The 15992-nt window shown below is 39.0% G+C and overlaps 1 protein-coding gene across 9 annotated transcripts in view; it reads right to left on the reverse strand.

Annotated features, from left to right (window-relative positions):
- Positions 1–15992, reverse strand: part of GRIA4 (glutamate ionotropic receptor AMPA type subunit 4) — a 237436-nt gene that overhangs the window by 92582 nt on the left and 128862 nt on the right. For all 9 annotated transcript variants that reach the window (XM_074169091.1, XM_074169068.1, XM_074169083.1 and 6 more), the window contains exon 4: positions 3948–4132. In XM_074169091.1, coding sequence (XP_074025192.1) covers positions 3948–4132 — 185 coding nt within the window. The remainder of the gene's footprint in view (positions 1–3947; positions 4133–15992) is intronic.

Below are 15992 nucleotides of genomic sequence, written 5' to 3' on the forward strand. Positions count from 1 at the left end.
ACTGATGAATCAAGGCAACAACTCTATGACCCTGCAGAAATTGATGTCTTGCTCCAGTGTTGTGTTCAAACAGGGCTTTGAGCTGAGCCATGCCAGCTGGCGCTAATAGAGAAATCAAGCAAAATGTTTCCAATCACCCCCAAATAAGTCTGGTTGCTGCTGGAGACTGTATGTTCTTGTATGGGTGAGCATGACCAAAGAAGAGGAGCACAGTTGTATTAAGAAAAGCATCACAGTCTTGTAAGTCTCGGCAGAGCCTTGAAAGGTAAGATCTGAAACCTTTTGTGAGGCTAAGACAGTAGCGAGCAATTCAAGCAAATCAGATATAAACACTTGTGTGCAGGCTGAATGCATCTCCTGAATTTGATGCTGGCCCTACTCTCCCTTTCTAGAATGAAAATCTGAAAATAAAACTCCATGTCTCTATTCTTCACCCTTAAAAGGAGTAGATGTTTGGTCCTTGCCCAAAACATCAACCTTACCACAACAACAAAAAAGCCTGAAAAGAAGATCATATGATGAAAAATGCACATCCTGGACTGTGCACAGGGGAAGTCTGGATTTCAGATACATCATTGGGTTCCAGGAGAGAAATTTTTCCTGAAAACAAGCCTCAGGTAAGGAGTGCGGAGGCAGCTTCTACACACACCAAGGCACACGGAGAGGAGAAAATAAACGAGAAAAACTAATGAACTAAGAAAAATATATGAGACAAAAGGAAACAGAAAATTGTAAGATTAAAGTTGCACAAGAAATGAGGAAAAAGCAAGGTGCTCATTTTCTGAGCTGGGCACCCGGGAGATGACAGTAAGCAGACACCAGGTCAGATAAGTGGGCACCAGGTATGGGCAGGGGAGCGGTGCACATGTTCACTTTTTGAACACAGCCAGTGAAAAAGTCTCCAGCATTCACTGCTTGAGGTCCACAGTCATGAGACGTGTGAATATGTATATATATGGGCAGTCACTTGAGAAGAAACCCACAAGCCCACAAGCCAGTTTTTCTCCCTTCATTAGCATAGATTTAAGGGCAAAGCACTTTGAGTTACAGTCTCATTACTGAGATTTAATTACTTTTCCTAAATGTTCTGCAGAACATTTACTTGTACATTGCAAAGTATTACAGTATAGTCACAACTTAGGCTCTCAATTACAGGAGAACTAGGCAGGAAAGAAGTTGAGTTAATTAGAGTCACTGAAGCTTAATCAATTCCTCTGTGTATGCAGAGAAGAGCACGCCAACTTTTAGTCCATTTGTGAAGCCACCTTGCCTGTCTGCTACAGGTTATTAAAGCCTTCATGCAGTGGGGAAAAAGTCAGCGGCTGGTATTTTAAAATGGCTGTTATTTTGCATTTTCTACATTGAGCCAGACTTTTTTTGCTTCAATCCCATTTTTGGCAGACTAAATGTTTTTCTGTCCGAGGCTGTTTCTGACTGTCCATCCGTAAGTAGCACTTGATCTCTGAAGATATAGTGCTTTCATTTTGGAATCCCAGACCAGTACCCCAGGCCTACTTGCAGATCAGCCTGTCTAGGAATACCAGGACCTTCACAATGGAGAGTAAAGCTGCCGCTCTTCTGCATACTTTGTCTAGCTTGGCTATAATGCCATTCCTCTTTGCACAGTGTCTTCCTTTGGAAGGATGGAGAGGATATCCAGGCATGTTGGGGAAGAAGAGAACTCACATGATCTGGAAAAATTACATAAATATTCTGAAATATATTAATTCAATTTAATTAGGCCAAGTGTAAATATATATATGTTTATATATTGGGGCAGTCACTACTGAGAAAAGAAAAACCCACATGCCCAAAAAACATTTTATCTCTCTTCATTACCATAGATTTAAGGGCAAAGGCTTTACATTTAGGTGTGAGTAAACACCAGCACGAGTAAAGAAGAGCTCATTTCCAGGGTAAAATTAATCCCATCCAATATTAGACAGTAGCGAGATAAATTGCTTCCTAAAAGTGCTTGTATGACTGGCTAAAATACAGGTATGTTGCAAGTTAGGTGTTAACTCCTACCCACCACTCTCCCTGTGCAGTTAATAGAAAGAGGACTCAGTTAGCTTGCCCTGTAGAGGTGGCAGCCAAACTCACCACATCTGATTCAGCCTGTTGAGGTGAGGTGCTGCATTTTTATGACTTACTATGCCTGCATTAAGTGCCTATTTTAGGCATGCAAAATCCAGACCTGTATGAAGTCAGAGGAGGTCAAAACCTAACCACATTAAAATCAATATTCAATTCAGTTCTGTGTGATCTGAACAAAGAGCACAGGTCATGTTCCTAAAAAGGACCTGACTATGCAGGTGCCAATCTGGTCAGAAAACGAGTAGCAGCTCCTGGAAGCAAATAAAATGTACACGTGAGATCCAAACATGTACTGGATGACTTCATTTTCCTTTGAAACTGAGTGGATACTCAGTAGATACACCTACGCCGGATGGTGGGTGTACTTCAAGATCTATGGTAATATAGAACACCTTTTCTAAGTCACATTTGCATGCTGTGTAAAAGAAATCAGGTACATACACACACGTGAACACACAGAGCTGAAAGAGAAATTATTTTTCTAATTCTATTTTAAAAGACCCTCAAATGGGTGTTCTGTTTTACTACAACATAGGCTGAACTGGGGGAGGATTTCATTACAAGCTATAGAAAGCATGTGTTAAAACATAATGGCATTCAGAATCAAAAAAAAAAAAATGGCCAAATGAATATCTATAGTAGTATGGCATCATCTATTCTTCTCTTGGCAACAGTCATAGAAAAAGTCCTCGTTAAATCAGCCATACTATTAATTCTCAGTTTCCCTCTTTATCTTCTGCCAGTGAAAGCAAAATTGATGTATATATTTCTATGAGTGCTATTTATGCATATCTGTACCACAAACGACATTTCATATTTCTGTGACTTCAGTAGCAGATGCATCACGAACGTTTTTGCAACAAAATCTTCAAAATGCTCTAATGTGCTAGCAAGGAGAAGCAGTGTGGCGGCGGAGGATCTACCACCAGCAGATGGCATTCATTCCCTGCAATTCCTGCAGCAGCAGCAGGTACTGAGCAGTGCACTTGCACCACATCGGCATAATATGTGGGAGCATGCGAGAAGCAAATAGTTAACCCTAAGTTATTTTCCCGTCATTTGACGAAATGCTCCTTTCAAAGCATTATTTTATTTTTTTGCATCATTTAAGAAAAAGCTCATACATAAGCACTATATAGAGATAGATTTGCCACATCAGAGTGGCAGGATTTTATATTCACTTTACACACTGGTATAGGTACTACCCAGTGCAAGCCAGTCTGTCTTGACCAGTATTTTCTTTATCTAATAGCAGCTTTCCAGGAAGAACCTGATCTTCCTTCTGAGTTCAATAGCACCTTTATTCTACTGCTCTTCATGTTCATAAATACTCTGCTAAGGTAATAAAACTATCAGTTTAAATATGTGTAGTAATAATTTTAAAGCATTTTATGGCTAGAAATACATGGCTATGGTATTTGGAGAACAGAAAGTAATACTGGATTCAAATAAGCTTTTTTTTTTTCCCTCAAACAAAACTGAGCTCTATCCCCATGAAGGTACGGACTGAGGGCATCTTGGCAATTCAGCAACACCATGATGTATCAGGCACGGAGGTGCTGCAATGCCGGGCCAAATGTGCCCTGACTGCTGGCACCCTTTGCCCATAGACCAGCTGAGTGGCAAAAGTTGGGGGGGACTCACTGTCCTGATGTGCTGGCTGTTAAGACAAGAATTATATAGGAAAAGAAAAGGGAGCAGTCCCTTTGTACAAACATAGGCCCATGAAGAAAAACAAAAAGAAAGAGCAAGCAATCTCATTTCCATTGAGAAAATAAACGAATCGCAATGAACAATGGTATCTCATCTGGAGATAATGTGCTTACAGTGACATTAAAAGCAGGTATTACCTGTTCTAAGAGATTCTGAAGCCTCTCTATTTCACAGTCTATTACAAATTTCTTTTCTTGCCTTCGGTCCAGATCTTCTAAAAGCCGCCTGTAGCTGGCATCGTTAAAATTCTCCACACAGATGGCACTGACTTGCCAGCTATTTTGTCCCGCTTTTTCCATAATAGCTTGAAGTATTGAATAACCTAAAAGAAAATGATACAGTACACTAGTAACACAATCATTGCATTTTTTAATAGGAATTTTCCTTAATCAATATTATATCTTTTAATATTTGCTCCTGCAGGGAAGGGAACAAAAGACTGTTTGTATCCCTACCTATGCTGCTTGCTACGATGGGCGCCCAGTATGCAATTAACAAAAATGGCAATTGCTGTGATCAGAATGCTTGGAATGATTCTCAGCTTTATGGATAATCTTTGTACAATTTATTGCACAGGTTTCCATATCCGGGCATTTCACGACACAGCAAAGAAGAAATCTGAGCCTACTCATTCACCAGTAGTATTTGTATACTATGAAAACAGTATGTTAGACTTTTCAAATGCTTTGCTTTGTTTGATGCTGGGTTTGTTTTGGGTTTTTTTTACAACATTTAGGCTAAGCAGCTTTTAATGCTTCTTAGTAAGAATTCATTTTTTTCATTTATTTATACATATAGATACATATGCCAGTATAGATGTATGAATAGAAATTATATTGATCTATTTCCTAGATTCTATATAGCTTTAATCAGTATGTGCAAAGCGATTAGAGGTCAATGAATGAAGGGCACCATAGAAGCATTAGTTATTACTACGGGCAGGATTACTGTCCTTTATCATTATCAGTATTTGATGCCCTCTTTGTCATCTCTGAGCCCATGCACAGGAGGGAAAGGCAGCATCCTCTCAGAGGTCTCCACCTGAACCTGCAGGACAGGCTTCCTGCCCGCAGTCTCAGTCCTTCGCCTTCTTCCCTCTCCTAATTTTTTCTCACTGGGGATGTGCAGTGCAGAGGATGAGAGAAGCTTGTGACATATCTTAGGACATCTTGCAAGTCTAGTCTTGACTTGCCCAACTAGTGCCTGAAGTAGGAAGCATGTATTACTCCATCTTTTATCTAGATTAAACGGTGAATTCATTTAAAGGATTGCACACCTCAGATCCAGAATTAATGTTTAGGAAAGACAAAAAGGACAGACATGGTTGTTAATAACATTCTGATACAAATGATACAATTCAGAGAAGGTACCCCTGTCTAGAATCACAACACAAAAGATTTTTTACTCATTATCTGGCTGATTTTTTCCCCACCAGCTTTAAACAAAAGATTTCACCTCTTGATAACTATACTTAGTGACATGGCTACACAGTGGTGGCTTCTTTCTCTCTTCAACAAGAGGGTCCCATGCCTGACTGTGGTGACCCCCAGCTGTCATTTTAATGCACTTGAAGATGCCACTGTGTGACAGATTCACTGTAAAAAGCACTATCAGACATTTCCACAGATTGCAAGAGGAATTTTTAAGTTACATTTCAGAAAGAGTACTTTTGAGTGTGCTGTTGCTAACTAATTATCAGAAGACATACAAACCCACCAAACCCCGAGTTTGCCTCCAGTAAAATAAAAGTAGACAATAGTTTTATCAGAGTATGAAGATTTTAGGACACATGAAAAACTAATTCTCTTGCAAATCTAGGAGTAGCTATTTTTCTACTGGCTCCTATGATATTTGTAGTCCTTAAAATATTAACTTAAAATCTGTATCTTCTTATCATTATGACACTATGCACCTGCACTCCGAAATGAACGTGTATTAGTTTTTTTCTTCAATTCAGTGGATATACTTAAGATAAAAATACGAACAATTAAAATTAATATATAAAATGTATAACATTTTATTGTATAAATGAGACTTTTTTTTTAAGAAACAGTATTTTATGTTAGGAAATGAATTCAAATACTTGATGTACTGAGTATTAAACCATTTCTGTACTCAGCATATATTTTTAACCCAATGACTGTTATTTTTCAAAGAACCATACAGCTTTCCTGTTAATTGCTGCATAATTACTCTGCTTTTCCTGTTGCTATATTCAATCTCCTTTTTGGCTGTAATTATCTCTGCAAATCATGACAAGATTCTTTCTCAAACACTGTATTTCTTGCTTCATTTCCTATTCATTTCCACATATAGACATACATTAAAACTACTCCAGTGTTACAGGGGTTCCTGCTTCATTTACACTGTAACTTAGACTTGATCTTTGCTACAAAGGCAGTCAACATTTACTTAATTCAGCTTCCTGACACAAATTAACATTTTCTTTGATTCAGAAAGAATGGTGTTTGAAACAGCAATTGACATCCCCTCATTCCTTTCTTATTTCTCTTGGGCGACTTTACTAAGATGTGTTTTGATCAATCTGGGAATTTATCCCAGCATAAAGCATGACAAATATCAGACAAACACATAGAAAAGCTTTGCTTCTACCTTGGATCAAGGTTTGATTTGCCACATTTCATTAGCAACTGCCTTCATTTAGGTATTTGAAGCTTCTGTAGCTTCTTGTCAGTAGCTGGCACTCAGATGTGGGGTTTCATGTTAGCATGTCTTTCACATATAGAATAATACAGCTAAATAGTAGTAACTGGATATGGTGCATCATCTCCATCAGAGGAGTTCAGAATCCCTGTGCAAGTAATCAGTGGCATAGTCATCTATTCAGCACGCAGGCACAATTTTTAATATAACAGACTGACAAGGGTGGAGTTTATGCAGAATGAATAAAGGCATTCACAGGCTCAGTTGGCATAAAAATTAGACGTGCTGAGGAGAATGCTTATTTGTCCAAAATAATTGACTACAGCTGACAGGGAAAAATATTAGTTGTTTGTAGTGCTGCAAACATTTTATAAGGCAAAAAACCTGAAACTAACCTGGGGTAATTCTCAGAAACAAAGTGCAGTATCTCTATTTAGATAAAATTCTTAAAACTTCAGGAAGATGTTTGCCCAAGTAAAGACAGCAGACATGAATCTTACAGCTGCTGTCTAAAAGATATTTATTTTCCAGTTATCTGCTGTTTGTCCTCAGTTATGCTACAGACAGATGAGTGATTCATTTTCTGGAATACATTCCGTCCCATATATTGTGGAATACTATTTGTTTCATAAAAGCAAACTAAAAAAAACCCAGGCTAACTCATATCAACCGAGCTACACAATAAGTGTTTTTCAAAATAAGATTCTTTAAAAAAATATTTAGGACTAAGCAAATAAATAAAAGTCAGGTAAGTTCTCACAAAGGTATATAGTAACCCTTCCTCACCAACTAATTCAATGTTGAAATGCAGATAACTCATCAGAAAGTACAAATTATTGTGCCCAGAGATAACCAGTTCAAGCCTGGAAGTCTGTATCCAGAAGCTTCTGGTCCTGCCCAAACTTTGTTTTCTTTTTTTTTTAAAAAAAAAAAAAAAATTAGCAAATCTAGGAACAATGTAAAACACCAATACAACAGCCTGGAAACACAGATGAAGTCCTGTGCACTTGAAGGGCAAGGATGCTATATGTGAGACTAGCTTCTTTTTCCTCTTTATGGGACTATAATTCTGGCAAATTTTCCTCAATTAGAAGTCTGCCAACTGCTATTTGTAGGTCATTGCTCAAATGTAGATACAATTGACAACTGCTTAAGGACCAGTAATACCAATTCCACCCCAATATACTGGAATCAAACCAGAGACGGGGAAAGTCTGCAAAGATTTTATTTATTTTCTTGATCCCTTCTCCCCTTGCTTTTCTGTTCTCTGGTCAGATGGAATTATGATGACCTAACACACCACTATTTTTTTTCCAAAAAGATACCACACAGTCATCATGTTGGGGAAAAAAACCCAAACAACAAACCAATAAAAAACCCCACATGAAAATGAGAAGTTACTCTATTCGTTTCCTCTATAATCAGAGCTGGAGATGCCTACCGCAGAAAATCTACATATTGGGGTTGATACTACGGCTAAGTACCTTACAAACAAAATCTCAGTTTTTTTTTTTTAACCCTGCTTCCCTCATTCCACACTCCATAGGCATTTTTCCACACAAAATCAATGCCAGACGTGCACCTGGTCTTGTACTTGTTTAGAGAGAGATTAGTACTTCTTCAGAGAGACTTAACCATCTTCTGGAGGCAAAAGTGTGTAAAACACGACCAATTTTGGTATTAGGAACACACTGTAAGTGCAGGAGTTTGGGAAACTAGGATTCCTCCCAGTCACTGCAACATTGCTGTAACTGGAGCCTATATACAACCACCATCCACCCAAGTAACTGAAATCATGAGTAATCTTTTTGATTTTAAAAGTTCAGCGGCCTTTCAGGTTTTTTATCTGTCTTCTGCTGTGTCAGCTAGGCTTTCCCCTATCCAATTTCATTTCAGCAGTCAATGACTTAATTTCATTTATTTCCATTTAAATGAAAAGTAAAATCTGATATCTAAATCTTTTCAGTGCGTTCAGAATAAACTAAAGAGATACAGGAGCATTTTCTTGACTTATTTTTCTGCTGGAATGCACATGGTTGGCATTTTTCCTTTTTTTTCTTTTCTAGCTTGCTTGCTTTCACCAGAAATATTTCAGTGATCAATTACAGTGTTATAATTAAATTTCAATAACTTTCATCTTCCAGCTGCCTTTTCACTCTGGGAAACCGTTTCCCCCGCCCCTATAAGCACAGGCAATCATTCCCGATTGTCTTGCCAGGAGACATATAGCAAAGTAGCTGCTTGCTGCAAACAGTAGCACCCCCACTCATAATTTTTATTTTGGAACTATTGTGCAGGAAGTAACTTATTAATTTTCTATGATGAAGAGGATGCAATATTTACATATTATTACTGTATTTTACTATGGCTAGCAGACTGGCAACACTGAATGACAGAAGTTAACAGGTTAATATACTTGGAAACAGCATATGCAATATATTTGTTACGGCCCCAGAAGCAGAAAACATCTCTGATGAACGTGGGTCTTTTCCAAAGATGGGCATCATATACTGCACATTACTGAAATGCAAATTAATTTTCTCCTCTTTCTGGTCCAATTAACTTTCAAATAGGAATTGGTCCCATTCCCAAGATTAGCTATGATCCCAACAACCACAGACACTGAAATGCTAGAGCTATTTTATGAAAGCTACTTCCATCTATTGGAATTTGTATTAGGATCAGTAGAAGAAATAAATTTGTTATAAATCCAACACACTGCAGAAGTGAAGAATAAATGATCAGATCATTTGGTATGGATAAGCCAATATATTTGACACTCAGGATTGGATTCATGTCACTTAACTCTAGCTGTCTATAAAGTAGTTTCTAAAAGTTAATCATTCAAGCTTTCAAAGGAGAGACATATATCCCATAAAAAAGCTCTTTTTTGGTCTTAGATACCTATCTCAGAGGTGCTACCATTTATCTAGCCAAATTGTGGGGAGATGAATCCAGACACTACAGTAATGAAAACCATACAAGAAATTTACAGTATGATTGATGCACGAATGTACATTCGACCAATAACTACAAACATTCAAACTCAAGCTTATTTTAGTTTTCCTCATTATGATTAACATTATGATTATGAGTCCGTCTTATTAACAAATGGTTTTGTTTTAAATTTTGGCCAGTATACAGCTTCCAGAACTCAAACACAACCAGTAAGATTTATAAGCTATATCATATAGCCTCTGACATATAACTCATTTGCATGCCCAATTTTCTGTGCGTTTGGAGTTGCAGCCAGAACATTCAACAAAAAAAGTACATACAAATTGGTCACAGAGTGAAAGCTAGAACTATAGGTGTTTTATGAGTCCTTCTGGGGTCTAATTCACAAAAATCACACTTAGATTTGAAAATAAGACAGGGAGATCAAGAAATAATCCCATCTACTCCTGTCTATCCCTCCATTCCCCAAGAGAGATAAATTATATTTAAATCATTCTACAAAGATATCTTTCTTTGTCCTTAAAAGACTCTAAAGAGGATTCTGTAACTTTCTAGGTAATATATTCATTGCTTAATTATCCTTATCATTAGGAGATGTTTCCTAAATTCTAACCTAAGTCTCTCCTGGCACAATTTAAAGCCACTCATTCTTGTCCTATCTCTAGTAGACCTGGAGAACAGTTTGTTCCCTTCTTCTTTAAAGAAATCCTTTACATAACTGAAGATTGCTGTTTCATTTCTTTTCTGTCTGCACTTCTCTTGCTGAAACATGATTCTTTCAGGTTTTCCTTGTGGAACATGTTTTAGTCTACATTCTGACAATTTTCCTTGCTTTCCTCTGGATATGTTGCAATTGATCCAAGTCTTTTGTGAAGTGTATTGGTGAAAATTGGATGTATTTAGAAATGTATTCCAAAGTACACACAGTCCTTTCTATTTTTTATCATCTGCAAGTTTAACAATTGTATTCTATATTTCTTCATCCAACTCATTAAAAAAGATACTGTGTAAAACTGCAACCGGAATGGATCACTCCTTAATACCTCCTTATTTGACAGTCAACTTCATGTACTTCTTTCTGAGCTCAGGAGTGTGACCAGTGTTTTACCTACCTTCTAGAAATTTAATCAAGACCAAATTTATTTGGCTCATTGTGGTGGGTTGACCTTAGCTGGATGTCAAGTGCCCACCAAACCACTCTATTACTCCCCTCCTCAACTGGAGGTGGTGGGGAGAAAAATACAATGAAAGGGTTATGGTTCAAGATAAGGACAGGGAGATCAATTACCGTCATGGCAAAACAGACTCAACTTGGGGAAATTAATTTAATTTATTACTAACCAGAATCAGAATAGGATCATAAGAAATAAAACCAAATCTTAAAATATTTTCCCTCCACCCCTTCCTTCTTCCCAGGCTCAACTTCACTCCTGATTTTCTCTACCTCCTCCCCCCAAGTGGTGCAGAGGGAGGGAGAATGGGCGTTGTGTTCAGTTCATCACACGTTGTCTCTGCCGCTCCTTCCTCCTTAGAGGGAGGACTCCTAACAGTCTTCCCCTGCGCCAGCGTGGGGGTCCCTGCCATGAGAGACAGTTCTTCACGAACTTCTCCAACGTGAGTCCTTCCCATGAGTTGCAGTTATTCACAAACTGCTCCAGCATGGGTTCCTTCCACGGGGTGCAGTCCTTCAGGAACAGACTGCTTCAGCGTGCGTCCCTTCCATGGGGTCACAAGTCCTGCTGACAAACCTGCTGTAGCATGCAACATGGGGTCCTCTCTCCACAGCGTCACAGGTCCTGCCAGGAGCCTGCTCCTGTGCACGTTCTCCCATGGGGTCACAGCCTCCTTTGGGTGCATCCACGTGCTCCACCATGGACAGCCAGCTCCACAGGCTGCAGGTGGATATCTGCTCCACCATGGACCTCCACGGGCTGCAGGGGGACAGCCTGCCTCACCATGGTCTTCACCAAGGGCTGCAGGGGAAGGTGTCTGGAGCACCTTCTCCCCCTCCTTCACCACTGACCTTGGTGACTGCAGAGTTGTGTCTCTCACATATTCTCACTCCTCTCTACAGTTGCAGTTGCCCAGTTGTGTAGCAACTTTCCCCCCTTCTTAACTATGTTTTACCAGAGGCACTATCACTGTCACTGGTGGGCTCGGCCTTGGTCAGTGGTGGATCCACCTTGGAGCCAGCTGGCATTGGCTCTGTCAGACATGGGGGAAGCTCCTAGCAGCTTCTCACAGAAGCCACCCCAGCAGCCCTCTACTACCAAAACCTTGCCATGCAAACCCAATATGCTTATTTAGCAAAATTTCATGCAAACTGTGTAAAAAGTCATAGTAGAATGAGACACCTATTTTTTTTTCCAATGTCTACAAAACCTGTTACTTTGTAATGGAAGGAAATTTGCGTGATCTCACGCTATTTGTTCCTGGAAAATCCATATTTGAGTTTACTTAGCTTTCCAAATGCTATATACGTTCAAATATATCTGTTAAGATAAAGGTTCTGAATTAAGTCACCTATACCATCTATGACCATGATAAATTTATTACAGATGATTCTGAAACAAAATAGGAAACAACAGGTGCAGTTTAGCCATCTCCTCTATCGCTATTTCACTTCAAAGATTTCAGAATACTTGATGATAAAGGAAATTACTTTTATTATCTGAATTTATGCTTCTCACCTTCCTGAGATCTATGACCTTGAATATTTTCTTAGTGTTGTGAGACACCTCCAAAACAAGCTTTATGGTCAGACTTTCTGTCTTTCTCTCTCTTAATCCTGTAGAGACTGGTACCTGTGCAGCTTCATTTACTGTATTTAATAACCCTTCTTTCTTGAGGAGGACATAAAGCTACAAGAAAATGCTGTCAACATATTGCAACCGTGACCATTTTTTTTAAAAGAAGTCTTAAGTGGAACAATGGCGAGTAAGTTATGTGCTTTCAGTGAGCATATGGGTGGAGGTTTGGCTTACTCCACAATGGGAGTTCATGATCAAAGATTCAGGCTGTGTCAGGTCCCATTTATGCTACACCCACTCTGGGGAAAGATTTTTCCCTTCTTTGCATTTCAGAGTCTGCAACCTTCATAGGAAATATACTGTAAAGGTGTCTCATCCAAATGCTAAGTGATAAAGACGAGTGGAAACTTGAGAGGGACTTAAGAAAAACCCTGTTTTTGAAGACAGTCAGATAGTTTTGCTCATGTTTTCACAGTTCTCACATATCATTACCCTTCCCACTTTACTAAATGCCTCCAAACTAACGTCAAAGTCCAATAACCTTTCTTACAACAAGTGTGCATAGAGATGAATACATCCAAGCGTACATACAGATATATGGCAAAAGTACATTTATGGCAATCCAGGAGGTTCATGGAATGCACCAATGATAACTTCCTTTTCCAAGTGATAGAGGAGCCAACGAGGAGAGGTCCCATGTTGAACCTTGTTCTCAACAACAAGGAGGGGCTGGTGAGGAATGTGAAGCTCAAGGGCAACCTTGGCTGCAGTGAGCAGGAAATGATCCTTAGATCATTCAAGATCATTAGGGCAGCAAGAAGAGTGCACATCAAACTCACTACCCTGAACTTCAGGAGAGCAGAGTTTTGCCTTTTTGGGGATCTGCTTGGTAGAGTACCATGGGATAACACTCTGGAGGAAAGAGGCACCCAAGAAAGGTGGTTAATATTCAAGAATCACCCCTTCCAAGCTCAGGACAGATGCATCCCCAAAAAGAGGAAGTAAGGCAAAAACTCCAGGAGGCCTGCATGGATGAACAAGGAGCTCCTGGAAAAACTCAAACTCAAAAAGGAAGCCTACAGAAGGTGGAAGCAAGGACAGGTATTCTGGGAGAAATACAGAGAAATTGTCCGAGTAACCAGGGATCCACTAAAGCCCAGATAGAATTAAATCTGGCCAGCAACGTAGATGTCAGCTGCTCTTACCTTATCCACCAACACTGTAACCATGTTGTAAATGGCCACCAAATTTGTCAGGCATGATATGCCCTTGGTGAAGCCATGTTGGCTGTCACCGATCACCTCCTTATTTTCCATGCACCTTAGCATAATCTTGCTGGGCACAGAGGTTAGACTGACTGGCATTTAGTTCCCTGGGTCTTCCTGTTCTCCCATTTTAAAAGTGGTGATTGCATTTCCCCTTTTCCAGTCAGTGGGAACTTCACTGGACTGCCACAATTTCTCGAATATGATGGATAGTGGCTTAACAACTTCATCTGGCAGTTCCTTCAGAACCTAAGGATGCATCTCATCAGGAGGAGGGGTAATGGTTTTAAACTGAAAGAAGGAAGATTTAGATTAGATACTAGGAAGAAATTTGTTACTGTGAGGGTGGTGAGGCACTGGAACAGGTTGCCCAGGGAAGCTGTGGATGCCCCATCCCTGGAAGTGTTTAAGGCCAGGCTGGATGGGGCTTTGAGCAATCTGGGCTAGTGGGAGGTGTCCCTGCCCATGGCAGGGGGGTTGGAACTCGATGATCTTTAAGGTCCCTTCCAACCTAAACCATTCTATGATTCTATGATTTTTTTTGCTTGTATTTTTCTGTTATTTAGCTATGCCAAAGGGTTCAGCTAGAACCAGCTCAGGTGAGAAGTCTTTGGCTCCCCTGAAGTTTACAAGCATCAAGGAAGTCACACTCTTAGAAAATTTTAGCAAATCCTTATTAGAGAACTTTGAATATTACATCAGGAACTCTATATAATTATCAGTTATCACAGTTATCAGAATCTCACAAACTATTACCTTTAAAAAAGAGCAATTAAGCCACTGAGTGGATAAAAAAAGAAAAATAAAAAAACAGGTGCTAGGCTTATTCTCTGTCAGGCCAGCATTTTAAAGTAACTATAGAGGCTACACAGTCTCTCCGAAAAACCAGTTATCTGATATATCAACTTGGTCTTATCATTCGGGCTAATTTCTGTCAGTATTTTTAAAAAAAAAGAGAGAAAAGAGGAATAAGTAAACTTACTTTGGAAGCATGTTCAAATATTTAACTTATTACTTTTTTCTTTCTTCTTTTTTATTTATTTGACAAATATCCAGCTTAATTGTAAGTATTCCTTGTTTTTATATATTATAGCTTAAACTTTTCTTCTTTAGCACAATGCCTTAAAGCCATAATTCTTCATTTCACTAAAACTTATAGCCTGTAATCTTGATACTAAGAAATTATCTTTCTTAGACAATATCTTCATTGATGCAAAGTTATTTTCCAGAAATTGCTAGCTTCCCAACAGCTTGTCTCTCCAGTCTCAATTTAATAGGATTTCGTTTGCCCTGTGATGGCACACAATTGTATGCAGACCTTTGTGTAAACAACATCCAAAAGAACCATGTCAAAGAATATTAAGACTGTAAGCCAAAGCACTCAAGAGCTCGTATATCTTAAAATTAGCAGTACTCTAATGTATTCTAATGAATGTATTATGGTGCTGTCTTTAATTATATTGTCACATACTATTTTTCCCCACAAGGCATCTGCCTCAGTCCTTGCATAAGATATCTGTGCCCTAGGACGACAGAACTGACTGTGGCTACTAAATGAGGATCTTATTGTCAGAACTGCTGCCTCCTTTCTATAGGGATTTGTTAGAAAACTAGTCTTTTACTATAAAATACCTGACAACCTCTGCCTATGGGCATTAATGCAGTGATGTTCCTAATACATACATGAGAGAAAAATGCAAGAAAAAACCTCAGACTGAAATAACAGGCATTCACACTAAGATTTATTCATTTTGAGAGAGTTGCAACCTTAATTCTATCTCTATGCACACATGGCCATGTCCATATTTACTGGTGGCTACACAGCAGATAATTTATAGGACCTTACTCCTTCTGTAAGTTCTACTTGTAGATCCCAGGCACATTATTTCTGATTTTAAAGCTCAGTTGACTTACATTCTTTTTGAAATCTATATTCTTAAGTATTTAACCTTTTCAGAAAAATGTGACATGTCCTGGGAAGACAGGCTTTAAAATTTGGAAGCTATGATTTTAAAATGGTTACCTTTTGATAGAAATAAGTCCGAAATAAGTCTTACTATTTCTTTTAAACTGATGCACAGACCACAATTTATTGAAAGTTGATTGCCTCCCCCCAAACAGACAACTAACAATTTGGGGATAAACCTAAAGATCTATGATTTTCTTCCTGTTCCAAAAACTAACTCATTGTTCTTCTGGTGTAGACCAGAATTAAGATGTGATTCTTTCTTTTTGGACTAAAGTAACAATTTGGGAAGCATCCAAAGATTGCATATAGTGGCTTTTGTTGAAGTGTAACGAGAGTGATCATTCCCTCGTGTTTGGCAATGGTGAGGCCACACCTGTGTTCAGTTTTGGGCCCCTCACTACAAGAAAGATATTGAGGTGCTGAAGTGTGCCCTGAGGAAGGCAAAAAAGCTGTGAGGGGTCTGGAGAAAAAGTCTGATGAGGAGTAGCTGAGGGAACTGGGGTTGTTTGGTCTGGAGAGAGGGAGGCTCAAGGGAGACCTTATGGCTGTCTACAACTACCTCAAAGGAGGCTGTAG

The sequence above is a fragment of the Numenius arquata genome, chromosome 1 (assembly GCF_964106895.1).
Source record: "Numenius arquata chromosome 1, bNumArq3.hap1.1, whole genome shotgun sequence".
Classification (NCBI taxonomy): domain Eukaryota; kingdom Metazoa; phylum Chordata; class Aves; order Charadriiformes; family Scolopacidae; genus Numenius; species Numenius arquata.